The following is a 21,409-nucleotide window of genomic DNA, read 5'->3' on the forward strand; positions in this document are numbered from 1 at the left end:
CTGCGGCTCCATCAAAAACACCACGACGATAGAAATCGCCTTTCCCATGGACAAAGAGTACCAAGACGAACGCTTGAGCTACCATTCGACCGCCGCTAGGTCAAGGACACCCTCCTGTGTCCTGTACCCTTACAACCCCGATCAGGTCCGCGGTATCATGACCATCCTGAGTCAGAGCGATCACAATTTCGCCATAAAAGCAGGAGGATCTAACCAAAACGATTTCTTCTCAAGCGTGGATAACGGGCCGCTTATTTCGCTGCGAAAGATGAACCATGTCATCCTCGACACCGAGTCTGGACAGATTGATCTTGGACCGGGAGCGATATGGAACGACGTCATCCCTAGACTCGAAGGAACAGGATGGATGTTGCCTACACCGAGGTTTGGACAAATCGGCGTTGGGGGGTATCTCACCGGGGGAGGCCTCTCTTTCTACACGCAGCAATACGGCTGGGGAGCCTCGTCAATCCTCGAGATGCAAGTCGTTCTCGCCAATGGATCCATGGCCATCGCCAACCACGTCAACCACGCAGACCTCTACCGTGCTATTCGAGGCGGCGGAAACAGATACGGCATTGTTACCTCGTTCCATATGCAGGGCTTCAAGCAGGGGATAGTCTGGGGCGGCGTTATGCTCTTCCACAGAGACGAGTACGTCGATAGACGTATTCTAACGGCGGTACGCGAGTTTACCCAGTATAACAGCGATCCAAAAGCATCCATCATGCTCAAGGCGAGGCGGATATACGAGGACAAGTTGGATATTTGGGTGCTACATGCGTTTTACGATGGGAGGCAGATGGACTGGACGATCAAGGCGGCGACACTATTTCAAGCCTTCCTATTCCTCGACCCGTACAGAAACACCTGCAGAGACCGAAGCTACTCGGATCTCATCAAAGAAAACGACAGGTTCGTAACAAAAGACCGCATTACCGTCATCGGAACAGAGACGATCCCCAACCCACCAAACGCATACCGCGATGAGCTCCTCGTGGGCATCTACAACCACTGGCGCAGCGTCGTCGACATGGTCCAAATCCTCCCCGGCATGATCTCCGAAATCAGCTACACGCCCTTGACACACCAAGCCGCGAGGGCAGCGCACGACAGAGGCCACGATATGCTCGACATGGAGACCAAGCACCACGACCGCATAATAATCGAAGCTAGCTTCAGCTTCTTCGGACACAAAGTCGAGGACCTGAAGCCGATTGCACGATACGACGAGATGCAGAAGCGCATAAACGATCTGATCAAGAATGTTACGGACGCGACGTGGGATATCACGCAGGACATGGTCTCGGACGGTGACATCAAGGGCATGTACGTGCCGCTGCTCATGAACAGCGCGGGGACTTATCAGGACTTTTACGAGAGGTTGAGGTTGCCGGGGCAGCAGTTTGCGAGGGACATGGTTGCCGACTATGATCCGAATCAGGTATTTAGGAGGACGGGAGGGTTTGAAGTTCCAAAGGTGTAGTTGTTGGTGTATGGAGTACAATAAAGTGATTGCATTATTGGAAGAATTGTTGCTCTTCAAAGTGGCTGAAACACCAAGACCCACTACCTCTCTCCGCTTTTACCCTGACATCATCAGCCTCACCTGCCTCAACAACTCCATCTCATCTCATGCTTCGCTCACTTCCCCGCCTCCAACACATGATCCCCCGCATTCTATCCTCCACAATGAAACCACCTCAGTCACCACCCTCCTTCACGACGACACCCTCCGCTCTCCTCGCCGAGACATCCTCCAACATCTCCTCCACAACTGCCCTCGAAGACAGCCTCGTCTCGACACTCACAACCTCTACTGCCACCTTCTCTAACCTTCTCCTCCCCATCTTGCATCATGACCACCATGTCTCCAAGTCTGGCCTCATCGCCCGTCTCTTCAGCTCCGTCTCCGAGGACAAAGACCTTCGCGACGCGTCCCGCAAGGTCGAAGAGATGACCCTCAAGGCCAACGCCGAGGGCCTCATGCGCAGAGACGTCGCATCCCTCGTAAAAGCCGTATACGAGAAACATCAACGTGGTGAAGAAGCGTTAGACGATGAGTCGGCGTACATGCTCTTCAAGACACACCGCGCCTATCAAAACACAGGCGCAGGCATCCAAGATGAAGCCCTGAGGGAAAAGTACATGGAAGCTGTTGAAGAACGCAACCAAGTCCTCGTAGCAGCACGGAAAACTATCAGCGAATCCGACGAGGGCATCTACTTCACACGTGATGAACTGGCCGGTGTCCCTTCCAACATCCTGGATGCCATGACCCTCAGTGAGGACGGCACGAAGCTCAAAGTCACATTTAAAAAGGGCCATCTCATCTCGGTCATGAAGCATGCTATTAGTCCTCGTACGCGCAAGGCTCTTCTCACAGCCAAGGAGCAGCGCTTCCCCGAGAACGTGGCGCGACTCGAGAGAGCCGTGGAGCTGCGCAACAGCACCGCGAGAATGCTGGGCTTCAAGACACACGCCGCTCTTAAAATGGAAGATAAAATGGCCAAGAGCGTCGAAAGCGTCATCGCAAGACTCGAGAGACTAAGAACAGAGCTCAAACCACTTGCCGAACAAGAAATGAAGACACTCTACAAGATCAAAAAGACGTACATCCAAGACCACGGCACCGACGAAGACATCGATGATGCATCCAGACTCAACGCATGGGACTGGGCCTTTTACGCACGAATCCTCGAAAAGGAGCGATACTCTGTCGACTCGCTGCTCATCTCCGAGTACTTCGAGGTCAACCACAGTCTCAAGGGCATGCTCGGCATCTTTGAGGAATTGTTTGGCATGGTCTTTGTCCCTACCGATGCGCCGACATGGCAGAAGGATGTCACAGTGTATGAAGCTTGGGATTCGGAGGAGCAGGGCGGAGGGTTCTTGGGATACCTGTACCTTGACCTCTATGCGCGAGAGGGTAAATACTCGGGTGCTCACAGCTCCCTCATCCAACCAGTAAGTACGCCCATCTCCATACGCATCCCATACTAACATCCCCAGGGCTTCACAACCCCCGAAAACACGCGCCACTACCCTTCCTCCTCCCTCGTAACATCCCTCATCCACACGCCCTCCCGTCCAACGCTCCTCATGCACTCGGAGCTCAAGACAATGTTCCACGAGCTCGGTCACGCAATCCACAAGCTTGTAACACGCACGACGCACCAGCACGGCTGCGCCCGCGACTTTGTCGAGATCCCCAGTATTCTTCTCGAGAGCTGGATCTGGGTTCCGTCCGTCCTGCGTCGTCTGGGCCGTCATTATAGCTACCTAAATGAAGAAGGCCTGGCATTCTGGGACAGTCAGAAGGGTGAACGGGCGAGGCCAAGTGAGACGCTGCCGGAAAAGCTGGCGCTAGATCTCGCGAGGACCAAGCATGTCAATGGAGCGCATGCGATGCTGCACCAAGTATTTCTTGCGCTGTTTGATCTTACCATTCACAACGCCGAGGAGGGCCATCCCGTGGACACCACCGAGCTCTGGAATAAGAGCAAGTCGGAGATCATGGGGCTATGGAGAGAAGACAGCATCGGCCAGGCTTCATTTGCTCATCCATTTAGAGGCTACGATGCTGCGTACTTCACCTATGCCCTGTAAGCTTTCACATCCCAGGCATTCACCTCATGCACTCACAGTCACAGGTCCAAAGTCTACGCCACAGATCTATGGGTCAGCGCATTCAAAGCAAACCCCATGGACAAGGCTGCAGGTCTCAAGTACCGTCAGCTCGTCCTGCAACCTGGAGGCAGTCAGCCAGAGCTCAAGAGTCTCACCAACTTTCTAGGACGTGAACCCAATGACGAGGCCTACTACTCCGAGATTTCCAGTTCACCAGACACCCAAGGGCTCAACACAACGCACCCATCGGCGCTTCTGTAATTATAGCAACTAAACAACGCTTATATGCCAAAGAGGGTATCGTGACAAGCTCCATCATAAATTACATCATGTACGACCGATTGATTAGTGCAGCAGCCTCAGTCTCGGGAACGGTGCTGCCTCAACATCCACCACAACCAGTCCCCTCTCATTAAGACTCACGCCCACATCCGTGATGGGCGTAATCTTTCTTGTGTGTGCCACCTCTTGTCGACTAACACGGGCGTCGTCTCGCGGGATCCATAGAACGGGCTTGGGCCTCCAGAGCTCGGGTGGCCAATAATTGGACAGCTTTTCGTCCACCTCGTAGTCAAACTCGGGCTGATCCTCAACGTGAATCAGCTTTCGCAGGGCGATAAAGTCTTCGTAAATCTCGGGGTGAAAGAATCGCTTCACAAACGTCGGGGGCTGATCGGACTCGGACGGCTCATTCCCACGAACGAGAATCCACTTGTTCAGAAATTTCATGACGGGCCCCTGTTCCGCCTCTTTCGCCTCCGTCTTTAGCTTCTCCTTTGTCATCGACTTGATCCATTCGGTCGTCAGCAGCTTGAGGCCACCTGCTCCTTCGACTGCTCTTGAGCTTTGGGGTCCCTCGTGTGTATGGTCGTCCTCGTCCTCGCTCGGGGCGTCTTCCATTTCTTCTTCGCCAAAATTCTGCTCTGTATCGAAATAACTGGCAGCAGTGCCTGTGCCGGCCTGGCCTGATTCGACAGCCTCCTGCAGCCTTGCCTCTGCCGCCGCCTTCTCTTCCTGCTGCAGTTCCTCCTCCAACGACAGCGTCTGCGGGAGGTTCGTGAGTAGCGGCGAGATCGAATCGCGGAGGGATAGGTGGACAAGGCCGGTGATGATGAGGAAGATGAGCATCATGACCATGGGCGGGAACGCAAACTTGAGGGCAAAGAGTCCAATCATGCAGATCTCGGCCAAGTACAACCCGACGATGAGATGGATCAGGGCGTTCGGATAAAACAAGCCCAGGCTGTCCATCTCCGAGTCGAAGACGTAGAGAATATTGTATCGATAAATGATGCGCACAAATGTCATTCCAGCACAGGCAAAGATGAGGATTAGAGGAGCAATGCATGTGTAAGAAAGGGCTGCCATAGAGTCAGCCACGCCTCCTTTATGAGATAATCCTGGAGCCAATACTTACCGATGACGGCCATATTGGTGTAAATAGGGTATATACCACCCCATCGAGGAGGCTGCAGTTTATACCAAACATTGAAACGAATCCTCGGAATCTGCGTGACCCTTGCAAAGCCATAATGCCGAATTAGTTCAAAGATATGTAGCAGACCAGTTGCGCCAATGGCCAGGCACTGGACGAGAATATACGAAAGGTAAAAGTTGGACGCCTTGGGGAGATTCTCGGCGAGAAGGTCGGGTGTCTTCAACGGCTCTTTGATGATGGTCATGACGGTCGCCGAGGCCGCCGAGGTAAGAGTCGTGATCAAAAAGACCTGCACGATCTGGAATGCAAAGTAGACTTCTTGTGTAAACAGTTCGACCAACACCATAGACGGGATGCCAGCCCTGATACCGCAGACTGCACAAGTTAGAAGGGGGGTTATCACGGGGGACATGAAACATACATCTAAGCATCGCAGGGACCAGCGACATCCAGAACGACAATGCAATGGCGGGCAGGAATCCCTGTAGAAAGCCAGTAACAGCACCGGGTAGCAGCTTGATCCAGGTGAGGAAGGGGAGGCTGCTGAGGAACTTGATGTTGGAGATGATGCCGATAAAAGCGGACGGAATCGACCAAAAGATGATGGCGACTGTGACCAAACCCATGATGAGAAAACGACGAATGATTCGTTCCCACCAACGCATCCTCAGCGAGCTCCATACAACCTCATCAGGACGGACACCTAAAATACGCGGTGCAAGCTGGAGAGGTCGATGGTGAGCCACTACTTGGTGGGCAGCCTGGGCGCTCTCTTGGGTATCGAACTCGATAAAGGCGGCGGGTAGAGTCTGGCCATCTCCTCGACGAACCTGACGGCGTAGCTTGAAGATCTCGAGGTTGAGTTCCTTGAGTCGCTTGCGGCACCATCGAATGGTATCGACACGTCGGAAAAAGTTGTGAAGGGGTCGGTGATGGGGCCGGACGGTGACTGGAATCCACTGAGCAGCCACGGATCCACGGACATCGGGGAGGTCTGGGTTGAGTCCGTACGGGTGGACATACTCGGGATCTTCAGCCGCCTTTTCGAGCAAGTCGTGTGTGTCGGTCTGAGACACTTGTGTCAGGTTAGATTTGAAACCTTGATCTTGGCCATTCTCGTTCTGGGTGTTGTCATTTTCGGTAATCTCAACACGAGGCCCACTAGATCGAGGCTGCTCGCTGTCGGTTTCTGTCCTGATGGAGGAATTGGAGGGTGCAGCGCATGGTTCGGCAGAAGAAGAGGTGGTCGGTGGTTGGACTTTCATCTGCTTCTTGCGGGCCATGTTGGCCTTTTTGATGAGCGTGATCTCGGCCTTTTCCAGTCGTAGTGCCGTCTGCTCTCTCTCTTCCACGAGCTTGATAAGGGCCTTGGCTGTTCGGGGGATCCATACACGCTTGACCGAATCGCCGTAGAGCTTCCGGATTCGAGCTTCGTCGAGATAGCGTTCGGGTATGGAGGTGACTAGGAGGGTTCTGGATGATAGACGCTTGGCATAGTGAGGTGAAGAGAGAAAGGCCTGGCGGATGCCGACGTAGTAGATACACTCTCGGCTGATTGTGAAGAGGACAAAGCCTGCATTGGTTAGATTGGGTATTCTCGTGACTGGACTGTTTGGTCGAGTAAGCATCGTCTATCACTTACCAAAGAATAGCCACGCAACGACGACGTGTGCCCACATGCGCCTGGGGTCCTTGATGTTGCCAATGGTCAAAAGATCAAGCTGCTTGACGTCGTTGTGGCCGGTGATGTGGACGGCAAAAAGGATGGGCCATGTAATACAGATGCCGACAAGGAAGATGTTGCGCAAGACCCTGAGGTAGCGCAGAAAGAAGAAGCCATCAAGAGAGCTATGGTTAAGGATGAAGGTATCTGGGATCTTGAAGAAGGGTACGACCCAATTGAACCAACCATTGGGGAGGGTTGGAGTTGCCGGGCTATCGACAGTCAGTAGGCCATATAAAATGAATCCGGGGTTTCGTACTGTGGCGATCTCAGACTGGGCATTGTCCGAGGAGCATAGACTCTACCGCATTTCCGGCGAAAGCAGCAGAAGAAGAGCAAGCAGCAGGTAGCATAGATAACAACGGGAATAAAGGTAGCTCCGAGGGATTGCAGAGAGGATGACTTCTCGTTGCTGTTGGCGCTGAGGGTGCCTCCGCTGCCACCATTTCTGGTAGAGCCGACACGGGAATCATCGCCTTCCTGGGAGGAGTTAGACACTACGATGATGGATAGAGTGGTGGATGAGACGCACAACACCGAACTGAAAGTCCGTCCTGGGAAAGAGGGAGGCCCAGCTGGAGGTCATGATGATACTGTCGGACCGGCGAGAGCAGGATCCGACTGTCTAGAAACGAGGATGGAGCGATTGGTGATGATAGCTCGCAGCGACAGTCGACGATTGCGGCACGGCATTGTCAGGGCGCGAGAAGAATGGCGAGAGAGTCAAGCATAGCTTGAATGCCTACAAGAGGCAGTAATAGCTTTGCTCGTGTGTAGTTGGAGGTGACGTCGTGATGAATGTCAAGTCAATGTCCAAGTGGGATGGATGTTTCTGAGAGATGGAGCCTTGTTGGTTCGTTGGCTGACAGCAGGAGCGGGCGGCGGACTTCTTGACACCTCAGGACCCGACACGTTTAGCGCGATTGCCAAGGGGAGTTTGAAGTCGTCGGGTAGAGGCACAGGTACGGGTACAGGTGTGTGTGGGCAGGTAAGCCGTTAAAAACAGGGGCTCGCGGGGCATTAAATTAGTTGGGCCGGGACTGCACTGCAGGTGAGCTCGATCCGATCCATGGAGAAATGTCTCGGAATCCCCTCGTCCGTTGACCAGGTCCAGGGCAGGCCTCCCGCTGTGATTGGGAGGGTGGCCCGTTGAGCAATGTCTTGGCGGTGCGGAAAGCGGGAGAAAGTCAAAAAGATGGGGAAACCACACGTACCCGATCTTGGGTAAAGGGAACGAAAAAAAAGAAAAAGGGTGTGATGGAGGTGATGGAGAAGGTGGGAAATTGGGCGAGAGGAGGCGTTGAGCGTTGTTGAAATGTGATTCGCGATGATCAAAATCAGCTAAAAAATCAACCCGGATGAAAAAAAAAACAGGGGTCTACGCTGCCCGGTAAGCCATTCCGTGTCCCCTGCAAAGACGCCAATCATCATCTTTGCCCTTCCTGCAGCTGCAGCCCTGGATAACGAAAAAACCAGGGTCCAATCCAATCCAAATCGCCATGGAGACGGTCAAGGGTTTGAGGAGGTGACAATTGCGCAAACAGGTCCCCGAGTCCTCAGTGGTCTAGACTCTTGGGATAGGCACAAACGACGCCATTTTCCCGCGGATCAGAATCTCACACAGACTGTTCTCGTCGACGATCCCGCGCTACGAATTGCTTTTGTGGCTCCTTGATGATCTGATGTCGCATGTGGCGAGTCAAGGCGAGAGAGACACGGCAAGATAATGGGGGAAAGCCAAGAACACACATTTCATCATCTGTCAATAATTCACAAAGAGACGTCACGTCACAGAGCCTGACTGCTGCTGCTGGTGCTGCGCCTCAAACGGCGTTGCCGCAAGCATCACCAAATGCAGGAAGCTGAAGCCCACCCTCGGACATGTTCGAGAGCTGAAGCCCAGGATTCACGGTCGGGATTCTCCTTTGGGAAGCCTTATCCTTATCTTACAGGGGGGAAGGGTCATCATCGCATCAATCTCGGCGTGGATGGTCTGGGCATGGGATGAGGTGTCTGTGCCTCCGGGCGAAACAACTTTAACCTCCCTGTCGGGTCCATCCATCGAAAGCGATATTATCGTGGCTGTCTCTGGATGCGACAGCAACGGTGCTGCCCAGGGAGGGACCTCCTCCGTCATCTCACGCTGGAATGGATAGATCGCCATCGCAAAAGGTAGATTTACCCCTGTTCAGCCCATCGTGAGTGGCTGTGCAGTCGTGGCTGGAAAGGCCTCCCACGTTAGGCTCGTAACGATTACCGTTTTAGCGATGGCCCCCCATATAGCGATGATATCATGAGCCAAACCTCGGTATTCGGAATGTCAAGAGACGGCTGGTGTCGAGTCAAGATGATTCTCAAGTTGCATCTTTCACAATGACGTTGATTCAGGGGAACTCATAGAACTGCACTTAATTCTAACCGAGCTGTACCATCCTCCAAAAGGCTAGGGAAGGACCCCATGTTGAGAATGTCACTCCTCCTCTACTAGACGCGCGTCTGGGACAACAGCTGAAAGTGGCTGTCAACTAGACAAGGACACGCTTCCGTGGCTATTCTAGTAAGGGTACAGGTTGGGGCGGCTGTCGCCAGATTGTTGGAGGAGCTTCTTGTTTGCCCTGACAAGCATCCATCGCAGCAACCAGGCCAGAAAAACAGCGCCAATGGAAAAGGCAGCACTCGCAAGCATAGGAATGGTATATCGCGGCGCGTTCGACTTTGGCCAGAGATACTGGAGAGGTCAGTCCATGAAGAGTTCAAGCCAGAGAGAGACAACCTACAGGACCGTAGATGGCAGAGATTGACGCAAATGTATTGACGATGGCGAGCGAGATGGCCTTCTTCTCCCTAGTTTGCCCACAGGTTGTCGATACCCAACCAAGGATGATGCTATTCGCCGAGTAAACTCCTGTTGCAAATGTACACATCGCAAAGTACCGGGCTCCAATGTTCAGAGTTGTACAAGCAAGCACAAATCCAAGTACTGCGACACACTTTGAAGCCGTGATGTGCCAGACTCTTTCATTAAAGTGCCCTAACATGGTTAGCCTGTTTCAAAAGTAGGTCGGGTGGCAATATACTGTATTGCTGTCAACTTACCGGAGCTCGCTGCCCACGCAATGGAGATGACGCCCGACACGAGGTAAGGAGGGCACGTCAGCGCGAGCGTGACGTTCCGAGAGAACCCTAGAGTTTCGACAATAGTCGGGAAAAAGTTCTTGAAATTGCTGGCGGCCAAGTGTAGATGTTGGACGAAGATCAGAACCCAGAGATTTGAGTCACGCAGCGCCTCGACGAGACCTGCCCAAGTGTTGGTGTTGGCCTTGAGACGGACCGTATCCTCAGCAATGCGAGAAGCTGCGAGGCTGCGTTCTTCCTGGGACAACCACCGAGTGTTTTGAGGCTCGTCTGGTAAGATGAAAACGGAAACGATAGACACAATAAAAGTGATGATACCCTGGAGGATGAATAACCACCTCCATCCCGCGAGACCGGCGACACCGCTCATCTTGAAAACGCCAATAGCAATGAGACCAGCGAACGCGGTGCCGCAAATATTCGCAGTAAAGAGGATAGAAATCCTCGTGGCGATTTCGTTCCTATTGTAGAACATGGACAACATATAAAGCGCACCGGGATAGAATGGAGCTTCGACAACGCCGAGGAAGAAACGAGTGAGAAGCAGCCCTTTGAAATCCTTGGCTATGGCTGTGAGGGTACTGATGACGGCCCAAAGGGCCATAAAGGATGCCATGAATAGGGACGGGCGGATTCGAGTGATGAGCATGTCTATGGGTGTCAGTATACGCTCCTCTCTGAAGTGGGCTCGAGATCGGGTACTCACTGCTGGGCACCTGGCCGAGGATATAACCGACAAAAAGGATAGCTACAGAGGTTTGATACTGGGTCGACGTCAAGTTGAGCTCCTCCTCGAGGCCGTCAAGGCGAGCAACCGTGATTGCGTTTCGATCTAGATAGTTGAACCAGTACCTTACTCCAGTCAGTTTTGCCTCCTTGTAACTATTGCATACGTACATGATCCAAAGAGTAGGCAAGATGATCCAGTCGAGCTTTCGCACAAGCTTGATCTCTGCAGGAGACGTCTTGGGGGCTGTAGTAGCATAGCTCCTAGTGTCTCCCTCAAGGTCGTCGGGCTTGAGTTCTTCGTGGACGCACTGTGACTTCTCAACATCATGCGAGACAGTTTGGGCCAAGTCACGGGCGTTATCCTGGGCTTGGTGCGCCATGGTTTGGGTTGGAATAAATAGATGATAAAGTAGATTGGGAAGAGAGAAGTGAGTGAGCTGGGTCTTGTTTCTGAGCTGTCGTACTTGATTCTCAAGCCTTCTTATACTTGTGAGAGCCCCCAGCAGGCACGTAGCCCCCCACCCCGGATTACCCCGGATTTTTAGAATTCCAAGCTCCTGGTGAACCTCTAGTCCATCTTAGATTATCCCGCTTCCTACCCAACTCGTCCAAGTCAGCATCCCCCACAATGCTGAACTGCCCTCGGATATCGTCTTGGGTATGCTCCGGGATGCTGGGCTCAACATTCGGCTAGAGAAGCCCCGGGAGTATTCAAGATCAGTGATTGACGTTCATCCGGAAGGAATCATTAGACAATGTCCCACGGCCAGGACTGCTCGGGCGTGGCTCTAAGTGTGCTTCATACACAGCCCCGGGTGGTTTGCAGCCAAGACTCGCCCTTGGATTAGTACATGGGCTGTCTGCCAAGTCGCCAAGCTCACAAGTTCAAGATCTCGATCCAATCAACTCTTGACCGTCACCATCCGTCACTTTCCATCAACACATGCCGAATGGAAGTTAGATGAACTTGTTGTTGTCTCCGAAGGCCGTTGCATGATCATATGTGTTGACATGACTATCGCGGGGTATAGCCAAGCAAAGACGTCTGTGATTGCGGTTTGATCTACCTTGGATAATCGATCGGTCAGCAGCTACGTGTAAAAGGCTGCGGTACACGATCTGGCGTTCGACTCGGATGGATATTGGTGATGGTCTTTGGTATATCGGTGGCTGTCCTCTGTGCTGACAGAAAAGCGCATGAGCGGATACTACCTTAGTTTGAGGAAATTGATGCAAGATATCTCAACAGATACCACAATAAAGCGAGAATCTAGAATGTTTTCTTTACCTTCTTATTATTCTTACGATGCTTTATTGAGTACCGATAAGAGAGCATGAGCTCATTGTCTTTGTATTTGTGTCTCGTTTGTAGCTTTTTTCCACCTCCACAACTTCCAACCCCGCCCCTGATATCACGAATTCAACAAAGTAGCCCTATTCTAGGATATGATTCATGCACCTCATTCATGCACCCCGGTGGCATCGTCATAGTGGGATCGAGAAGCGCATGAGCAAAATAAGCTTAAAAGCAACCGCCTCGAACCGTCGTGTGGGGGACCGGATGCGATCCGAACCTCAGAGATTCACGGCTAACAGGGTCGGAACGGGCTCGGAATGACATCTATCTACCAAGGTCATGACCACTGGGCTCGGCAATTGCTGTGATCTGACATGCCGGCCCCTCTCGTCAAGGGGTAGGATTGCGGGGAAGTCGGCACTCCTATCTCCTGAACTATCCGGACCTGGCCGGTTTCGCCCCCTGAGCGTCGGATAAACTCAACCTGCTCCGGAGATGGAGTCATTGCAGACACAAAGAGTCAAAGACGTTCGTACATATATAAGGAGCTTGTGATGTTCATGATGTTAGTGTCTTGGCCAAATGTCATCATCTAAACCCAAGGCATCAAACAAGTTTACATATCGCCATCATGAATTCAAGCATCGTCAACACCCACGAGTACCCCTTCCACTTTGACAACCCCATCAAGACGGAGCAGAATGGGAAGCCCGGAGAGTTGAGGGGTGTGTCACTCTTCATCTACCCAACGTCCGTGGCAAAATCCCGCCCATCCAGGCATCTCGCATGAGGACCATGATCCTCGAGTCTTATCGTGATCCGGCAAAGATCGCTGCTCATGTATGTACTTATGATGGTCTGACTTCGCGTCTTGCTGAAGAGGCTAGGTTTCCATTCGTCTTCCTTGCTGGATATGCCGTCGCAAGTTCGTATGGGTATGGTCCCCCATAGTTCAATCTAATAACCAAGAACCAACGAGCTTTACATTGCAGCCTTCCGGATACAGGATATATCGCCCTGCAGGAAGTCTGCGACAAGGTCCAAGAGGCTGTTCGCCAAGTCTCAGTGCCCGTCATGGCAGACGGCGATACCGGGTACGGCTCGCCGATGAACGCCAAAAGGACTTTGGAATCTTTTGCACGTGCTGGAGCCGCCGGTATCATGATTGAGGACCAGACCTAGCCGAAACGTAAGTCTAACTTATCCGCCTACCATCATCGACAAATCCTGCTTGACTAACAACCTCTTTCCGCAGCATGTGGCCACACAAAGGGCAAGTCAGTCGTTTCCAGGGGCGAGGCCTTTATCTGTATGAAGGCAGCCGTCGACGCCCGAGATGAAGGACTAGACATTGTCATCCAAGCGCGTACAGACTCTTATAATACCCACGGCTGGGAAGAAGCCATCCACCGAGCCAACAAGTTTCTCGAAATCGGCGTAGACCTTGTTTTCATCGAGGCTCTTCCCGACAGAGACACAATGATCCGCGCCGTCAAGGAGGTCAAGGGCCTTCTCTGCGCCAACATCATCGAGGGCGGCCTCATTGAGAACATGCCAGCCAAGGATCTTGCTGCCATCGGCATGGTCACCGTAGCCTATCCTTGGACGCTCGTGGCTGCACATCTGAGGAGCACAAGAGAGGCTCTCGAGTCGTTGAAGAAGAGCTTTTCTATTGGGAAGCCGGAGCAGAATCTCAGCTACAAGGAGGTCTGCTACGGAGTAGGGTTCAACAAGTACTGGGAATTGGAGGAGAGATACAAGTATTATGCCAATGGTCTGACGAATGGAGGAAAAAAGTCAGGTCAGAATGGCGCGAGTGCGTAGACAGATGGTTGATGCTGGGAAGTGGCCATTTCTAAGATTATGTTGATAGAAAGACGAATACCAAGTTAGGCTGCTAAATACTTTCTAGAAAGGCGATCTAGTCATATTTAGAAAGCTAAAGTAAGCCTTCCGGATATAGGTAGTTTATATTATATTTCTTTTTAATATTCTACTATGCTTAATAAACACTGTCCATGTCCGAGGCTGTTTGAACAAGGCCTAAATGCTAACTAGCTAAGTTACTATATATAGTTGCATAGTAGTATCTGAGCAATAAAAAGCTGCTTCGGGGTGTCCGAGATGGCTTCACGTCTATTAGCACGTAAGGCTTACCGAGGAATTCGAGGTGGGTTAACTATTTGTACCACGAGTCTAACAAGGGGCTGAACTGTTCAAACAGTGTCAGATATCGTCCAATCCTGATGGTCTGTCTGGCCATGTGCTTGCTGGGGAAGAAGCTATCCGTAGCAGTCCTGGGTAACTTGGTTTTGCAGAAATACTGCGGAAGAATCACCTCTCGGTCATAAAGGAAGCGCCTTGTAGGACTTGTGTAGTCCAGTAAGAGTGTCTGTTGAAAATAAGGAGGAGAGTTTTCCGCCACGTTCCCTTGCTTGCAGATCGACATAGGTAGTTGTCCCTTGAGCAGTAACCCAGCCCTGAACGTCGAATCTCCGACGACTCAACAGCTCAGAACCTTTACTCATGAGGTTCTAGAGAACCACCACATGGGGAGCCTGATTCGAGGCCTTCGTATCGTTAAAAGCCAAACCAACATCGCCCAGGTCGTTGGCGTAAGCCAGCTCGTCGTCTGAATCGCAGGGGTCATATTCATTTGCAAATCTGAACAGAACGTCTCTGGCATCATTAAAAGACAACCCAACAGTTCTTACAACTTCCTTGTCCATACTCATCTGGTGAAGATGAGTCGAGCTCCCTAGGTCTAGGTCTCACCCTGTACACTCACTGTGCTCCCTCACGTACTTGACGCACACTCGAAGATTGAAACTAGGCTCGCGCTTGGCCTTGGACTTGCAGTACTGGAGACACGCCTCGTAGGCCCGCTTCCGGACGTCTTGTTTGCTGACAATTGATCAATGTTCGTAGAGTGGGATGCCCGGTCTGTGGGGAGGTGCCGGGAAGCGACGGGCTGAGTTATAGCCGAGGGGGGCGGAATATTTCCGAGGTGACCGGCGTCAACTCAGGTGTCGATAGCCATCATTCGCCTAGCTAGGCTACCTAGGTAGGTAGGCATGAGTTTGGTATGTCTTCCATGGGCAGGTGGACAATTATGTTTGCTTCACCGTGGATGCTGTGAGCTCTTAGGAAGAGAAACAGGTAGGCTGCAATACACCCCCCATACTCCGCATGACAGGCATGCATTTACAGAGCGTCATTTGTTATAAAAGCATGCATCCAAGGCTAAATAGCGCTACCATTTCGCCTAGTGCAGCCTGCCAGCTTCAGAGCCGTGACTTTCCGGGTGGCACTCGGCATCTTGGCCAACTCCTCACTCCTTGGCGGACCTCAGATACAAAGTGTTTGGCTTGGTAGTTTTTATATAAGACCAATACCCTTCACCGTGACTGCACCAGTCTGTGACAACAGCGGCATCGCGCATCTCATCCCACCCTGATTTCCCTCAACTCACTTTCGACTGCCGGCTTTCATCCCGTTCGATGTCATCCCACCACCAATCATGGGCTCACTCACCGCTGAGGTATCATCCGATGCCACGACCCCTACTATCCCTCTCGGGCTGTACCTCTGGACTCGGTGAGTTCAGGTTCCTATCAAACAGGAGTCTCTTGCTGACCGCTGGTTAGAATTCGCCAGCAGGGTACAGAAAGCATCATGGGCGTTCCTGGTGACATGAACCTAGAACTGCTCGACTACGTCAAGCAAGTTCCGGGCCTAAGATGGGGTGAGTTGGCCTTTACAGCTGTGTTCTTTAACTGCTCACATGTCCGATAGTTGGCAACACAAACGAGCTCAACGCAGCATACGCCGCAGATGGTTACGCTCGTGTCAAAGATTGCCCAGGCGCAAGTAAGCTTTGTTCATCTTGGCAACTATGTACGATGCTTACAGAGGGTTTAGTCACAACCACCATGGGCGTGGGAGAAATGAGCGCCCTGAACGGTGTAGCAGGCGCTTATACCGAACAAGTCAAGGTCATCCACGTGGTGGGAACGACTCCGACTGAAGCGCAAAAGAACCGTGTCATGATCCATCATTGTCTAGGCTCAAATCCTGACCACAGAGTAAGTTTGCTTCATGTCTTAAAGATGGAAAGTCTGACGCAGTTACAGGTGTTTGACAAGATCTCCAGCCATGTCAGGTGTGCGCACGCATGGATCGACGATGCAGATACTGCGACGGCTGAAATCGATGTAGGCGAATTCTCATCTGGTTGACGATATCTAACTAATGCCTTCTAGCGGGTCATCCGGGAATGCTGGATCAAGTCTCTGCCTGTGTACATCTTTGTCCCAATGGATTTTGTGCACATCCCCGTGTCTGCTCGCCGTCTGGAGCAACCAATCGACCTGACGTATCCCATCAACATCGAAAAAGAAGCTATTGCTATTCAACAGATCGTCAACGCCGTCTGTCAAGCAAAACGTCCTCTTCTTCTCGTTGACGGTTTGGTATCTCGACACGGCGCGGTTGAGGAAGCGAGACAGTTGGCAAACCTTCTCAGCCTCCCCGTTTTCACGGCTCCGATGGGTAAAGGAATTATTGACGAGACCTTGCCGATCTGGAACGGTATTTATGCTGGGGATGTGTCTACACCTGGCCTGAAGCGATACGTCGAGGAGAGCGACTGCATCATCAACCTTGGTCCTTTCCTGTCAGATAGCAATACTGGAGGCCACAGCAGACAGATAGGTCTTCATCAGTCTCTCATGCTTGAACCAGACAGCTGTACGGTTCGTGTACCCTATTTTAACACAGCCTGTTTTCTTGTTACTGACTAGCTTCCAGATATTCGGCCAGAAGTTCGACCAAATCTTTCTGCGGCCTTGTAAGTCGGGCCTTTGAGTATCCGGACCATGGTACTGACGACCATCTGAAAAGTGTTGAAGAAACTACTGTCTGCATTCGAGGGTGCAAAGATCCCTCCTGTTCCTCTACCAACCTTTCACGAGGAGAACGCAAACGATGCAGATAGCAGCGAGATCAAGCAGTCCTGGATCTGGAAGCGTATCGGCCAATTCTCCAGACCAGGCGACGTCGTGGTTGTCGAGTCAGGCACAGCACAGTTCGGATTCTCCGATGCCATTCTGCCCAACGACGTCAAATATATCACGCAAGTGTACTTTGGCTCCATAGGCTACTCGGTCGGCTCGTGCTTGGGTGCTGCACTGGCGCAGTCTGAGATCCAGGCCCGGGGTGGCATTCCCAAAGGCCGGACTATTCTGGTAGTTGGCGATGGGAGTTTGCAGCTGACTGTCCAGGAGATAGCGACCATGATCCGGCACGGCTTGGCGCCTCTACTGTAAGTACTTCCCAAGAAGATATACCACAATCTAGCTAAGACAACCGCAGACTCGTCATCAACAACAACGGCTTCACTATCGAAAGAGCCATCCACGGACCCGAAGAAGAGTACAACGACATCTCGCAGTGGCGTCACCAGCAACTCCTCGAAACATTTGGCTCCCGCAACGGCCGAGCCAACAGCCGCGAGGTCAAGACAAGGGAGGAGTTGGAGGTAGTGCTCAACTCAGCGAGCTATCTTGAGCCAAAGGAGATTCAACTGCTTGAGATTTTCATGGGGACGTATGACTACCCGTGGCGTTTGGAGAAGCAGATAGCTTTGATAAATGCGAGAAACGCAGCCAAGAAGCAGGCTTTGGTGAATGGCTCTTCTTAGAAGGCTCACAGGTGCGGATCGAGTTTAGAATTAGAAGCAGATAATTCACAGCCATCTTTCCAGGCAAACACCTCATATTTTACATCCGCCCTCGTGAATATTCACTTCTTTAAAGAGGAGAAAGTACTGATTCCGCTTCAACGTGCTAGACTTCGATGCTGTTACTGAGCTTGGACATGTTTCTTTAATACTCGTAAGAAGAGAAGCATCGCCATCGACAACAACAAAGAATACTACATAGTTTGCGTTGGGCTGGAGAAATCATATTCAACAACAAATTACTAAGCTGTTGGTTGGCTTCCTCAAGGCCACAGAAAGAGTGTTTGGCGAAGCAACAAAGAAGACTGGCTTTGTTCCACCAAATTGTTGGTCGTACAAGGTGCCCAGATTGCTCACCCCGCGTTTGATAGTCTGGGTACAAACTGATGAGTGTCCAAGAACGCTAGCCACTGTCTAGTCCTCGGTTCGACCTAGGGTGCATTCCCATACCCCGCGTTTGTCGAGGTTATTCGATGTCGGAATGACGTCCGAGTTCCGACGGATAGTAGCCGATGCAACGAATATCCGCAAGAACTCGGCATTTCTTTCCCCAGACCAAGCCTATTAAGGCAGAAATAGAGTTTCAGTGTGTCTACAAGTACAGCTATTACGTCCAGGAGCTTTCCGCCCTGAAAAGAAAGCCTCCATTGCTGCAAGATGTTTATCCTCAGCTTTTTTTCAACCCATCTGGATCTCCTCGCTGGACTTCTTGTCCTGTCTCTCCTGGCCAGGTTAGTCTACAACAGATACGGCCATGGCATCTCGCACGTCCCTGGTCCCTTCTTGGCCTCTCTCAGCGACTTGTGGAGATTGTATGTTGTGTGGGGCCGGCGACCAGACATAGACCACGTCAAGCTACACGAACGATATGGCAAACTCGTGAGACTCGGACCTAACGCGATATCCATATCCGACCCCAGCGCCATCCGTCAGATCTACGGCCTAGCAGCCGGCTTCAAAAAGTCCGACTTTTATACCGTCCAGCAGACACTCGCCAAGGGACGACCTTTGTTCACACTCTTCACATCAACCGACACGAGATTCCACGCCAAGCTTAGGAGGTCTGTTAGTAGTGCCTACGCCATGAGCACGCTGGTGCAGTTTGAACCATACGTGGACTCGACGACGGTAGAGCTTATTCGACAGATTGACGCAAGGTTTAAAGATAAGCAGGTGCCTTGTGACCTTGGCAAGTGGTTGCAGTTTTATGCGTTTGATGTCATTGGTGAACTCACGTATTCAAAGAGGTTGGGGTTTGTTGACCGTGGTGTTGATGTTGATGGAATCATATCTAGCATCGAGTGGATGCTTGACTATGCCAGCGTTGTAAGATCTACAATGATTGTCTAACTGTCTGCCGGCTGACCGAGAGAACAGGTTGGCCAGATGCCACTCATTGACAGTTTCCTACTTAAAAACCCAATCCGGCTGTTTCTATCCCGGCTGGGCTTGATCGGCTCGACAACCCCCATGGTGGCATTTGCCCGCCAGAGATTCTCCGAACGAGTCGATCTCGCAACAGGTCAAGAAAAGCCATCTTCAAGAATGGACGCCTCGTCGGCCAGACGCGACTTTCTTTCTCGGTTTCTCGAGGCACACAAGAAGGATCCCGACTTTGTCACGAGTGAACGTGTCCTCGCACTGACTGTTGCCAATATCTTTGCCGGCTCCGACACAACGGCAATCTCTTTGCGATCGGTATTTTACTTCCTTTTGAAGAATCCAGACGAATTAGAAAGGCTCATGGCAGAGTTGGATGAGCAAAAGAGGACTGGACAGTTCAAACGGACAGATGGGCTAGTCGACTGGGAAGAAGCTCGCGACCTGCCCGTCTTGGGCGCCGTGATAAAAGAAGCACTGCGAATCCACCCAGCAGCTGGCCTAACCCTTGAAAGAATCACACCTCCTCAAGGAGTCAAGATCTCGGACAAGTTCATCCCGGGAGGCACCATCATTGGCTGCAACGCATGGACGATCCATCGCGACACCTCGATATTTGGATCGGATCCGGACAGTTTCCGACCTCTCCGATGGCTCGAGGCGTCTCCAGATCAGCGACGTCTGATGGATAATTGCCTCTTTAGCTTTGGGGCGGGATCGAGGACTTGTATCGGCAAGAACATTAGTTTGTTGGAGATGTACAAGTTGATACCCGCTCTGCTGATGCGGTATGAGGCAAGTAAAAGGAAGGTCTCGTCTTTTAACCAGCGGACTAACATTAAGACAGTTGGAGTTTCCAAGCGCAGACTCAGACTGGAAGCTACATAATGCGTGGTTTGTTAAGCAGAGTAACCTTTACGTCAAGTTTAAGAGTCGAGACTATAGTGTTTAGTATCAAGACGAGTGGGATCTATGAGTAATTCTACTACTTCTACTTGTCCCGTTTCCTCAGATGCAATTTTTAGATCATCGCCGGTCTCTATCTATTGTTACACAGTCTATCAGAAGAAAATGCACCGGCTTTGCCAATTTCTAAACGCCAGCAGACCGTTGTCTAAGTCTGCATCACCGCAAACAATTCCCGGCACCCGACTCAACAAGCAAACTCGAATACCGCCTATGCAAGAACCCAGCAACTCCACCAAACGGATCGGGATCCTCCTTGGCCCCCTCGGTCCCGTCAAATGTGAGGCATCTCAACTTGAGCTTGACGACTTTTCGCCGCTCATCCAGCTCGGCCCGCAGCTCAAACAGATTGTCGACGTTCTGTGGTACTATAGGGTCTTGGCGAGGGCCGAAGCAGCCGCGCATTGTGAGGCATGTTGGGGTTTTTTCGAGAACGGCAAAATGGTTTGTGAAGACTGTGCCTGCATGGTGTAAGTAATTTCCTGTGTTGCGTTGATAGGGTGTTGTACCAGGCTCGTATTTGCACTTGAAGAGTTCTTCTCGAGACCAAACATCGTGTTTGCACGTCTCATCCTTGAAAGATTCCAGGATTCTCCGTTGAATGGCATATGCTAGAGCTCGTTAACAAACATTCATCTGATTGCCATATTTACTCACCATAACCTCCCCACATTCCCTCCGAAAACCTCTCAATCAGCTTGGTCCCACCCTGTCTCGCATCCTCCAACAAGCCATCATCCAGGTTGTCAAACGAAACCTCTCGCACGCAGGAATCAAACGAAAGCGGTTTGTTCCATGGATTAAGCTGCTTCAGCATGGGATGTCTGAATAATGGTTCGTTTAATTCCGGTCCGAATGGCTCAAAATAGCAGTTGCGCGTCCAGAGATAAAAGCCAGTCGCGCCAGTGGCAGCGAGACCCACAGCGGTTTTGGCGATTTGACCGAGACGACGGCGAGAGATGGAGAAGCGAGACATGGCAATGAAAGCGATATTTGCACGCAAGAATTACAATCAAGAAATGGATGAAAACCGAATAAATCCAAGTGGAAAGGGGGAAGGGGGAGCTTGTTCTCCTTTTAAACATTAGACGCTGATCAGCCAAGCCCACCAAAAGTGTCCAGTTTTGTCTCCACGGCGCCCTTGGCTGCGGACTTTCTCGGCAAACCGAGCTGCGAAAATACGCATTTGGAAGAGAAGAAACGCCACTTGTCAGCCCAGGAGGCTCGAGCGTCGAGACAAGTCCTCAGATTAAGCCTCTTTTTCGTTTACAACGTCTTTTTTGACGTGTGGGTGGGCGGGAATGGTGGTTCAGCTGGATACGAGGGAGGCTTGATGCCAAGACCTGGGTGCTGATGGGCTGAACTTCACCG

At 51.6% G+C, this 21,409-nt stretch overlaps 6 protein-coding genes and 1 pseudogene across 7 annotated transcripts, besides 1 other annotated feature; 4 read left to right on the forward strand and 3 right to left on the reverse strand.

Moving 5' to 3' along the window:
• Positions 1–1,605: 1,605 nt before the first annotated feature.
• Positions 1,606–3,891, forward strand: NCS54_01219000 (annotated as a pseudogene). The gene is made up of 3 exons: positions 1,606–2,967; positions 3,013–3,605; positions 3,654–3,891.
• Positions 1,606–3,891: a sequence feature.
• Positions 3,892–3,975: 84 nt separating this feature from the next.
• On the reverse strand, positions 3,976–7,377 carry NCS54_01219100 (Hypothetical protein; the record flags this gene model as incomplete). The annotated part of the gene is made up of 6 exons (XM_053157435.1): positions 3,976–4,991; positions 5,048–5,443; positions 5,490–6,641; positions 6,711–7,003; positions 7,051–7,271; positions 7,324–7,377. The coding sequence occupies 6 exons, from the start codon at positions 7,375–7,377 to the stop codon at positions 3,976–3,978; spliced, it is 3,132 nt and encodes a 1,043-aa protein (XP_053013410.1).
• Positions 7,378–9,345: 1,968 nt separating this feature from the next.
• On the reverse strand, positions 9,346–11,035 carry NCS54_01219200 (MFS domain-containing protein; the record flags this gene model as incomplete). The annotated part of the gene is made up of 5 exons (XM_053157436.1): positions 9,346–9,519; positions 9,569–9,822; positions 9,888–10,577; positions 10,633–10,778; positions 10,824–11,035. 5 exons carry the CDS (start codon positions 11,033–11,035, stop codon positions 9,346–9,348), a joined length of 1,476 nt encoding a protein of 491 aa, XP_053013411.1.
• Positions 11,036–12,583: 1,548 nt separating this feature from the next.
• NCS54_01219300 (Hypothetical protein) lies at positions 12,584–13,776 on the forward strand (the record flags this gene model as incomplete). The annotated part of the gene is made up of 3 exons (XM_053157437.1): positions 12,584–12,702; positions 12,945–13,108; positions 13,208–13,776. 3 exons carry the CDS (start codon positions 12,584–12,586, stop codon positions 13,774–13,776), a joined length of 852 nt encoding a protein of 283 aa, XP_053013412.1.
• A 1,696-nt stretch (positions 13,777–15,472) lies between these two features.
• Positions 15,473–17,653, forward strand: NCS54_01219400 (Pyruvate decarboxylase; the record flags this gene model as incomplete). The annotated part of the gene is made up of 9 exons (XM_053157438.1): positions 15,473–15,549; positions 15,600–15,697; positions 15,748–15,822; positions 15,874–16,037; positions 16,086–16,166; positions 16,215–16,706; positions 16,762–16,801; positions 16,855–17,275; positions 17,326–17,653. 9 exons carry the CDS (start codon positions 15,473–15,475, stop codon positions 17,651–17,653), a joined length of 1,776 nt encoding a protein of 591 aa, XP_053013413.1.
• Positions 17,654–18,349: 696 nt separating this feature from the next.
• Positions 18,350–20,024, forward strand: NCS54_01219500 (Hypothetical protein; the record flags this gene model as incomplete). Its single annotated transcript, XM_053157439.1, has 3 exons — positions 18,350–19,018; positions 19,070–19,882; positions 19,920–20,024. 3 exons carry the CDS (start codon positions 18,350–18,352, stop codon positions 20,022–20,024), a joined length of 1,587 nt encoding a protein of 528 aa, XP_053013414.1.
• A 173-nt stretch (positions 20,025–20,197) lies between these two features.
• NCS54_01219600 (Hypothetical protein) lies at positions 20,198–21,014 on the reverse strand (the record flags this gene model as incomplete). The annotated part of the gene is made up of 3 exons (XM_053157440.1): positions 20,198–20,499; positions 20,548–20,649; positions 20,696–21,014. The coding sequence occupies 3 exons, from the start codon at positions 21,012–21,014 to the stop codon at positions 20,198–20,200; spliced, it is 723 nt and encodes a 240-aa protein (XP_053013415.1).
• Positions 21,015–21,409: the final 395 nt, after the last annotated feature.

Source organism: Fusarium falciforme, chromosome 10, assembly GCF_026873545.1.
Source record: "Fusarium falciforme chromosome 10, complete sequence".
NCBI classification, from domain to species: Eukaryota; Fungi; Ascomycota; class Sordariomycetes; order Hypocreales; family Nectriaceae; genus Fusarium; species Fusarium falciforme.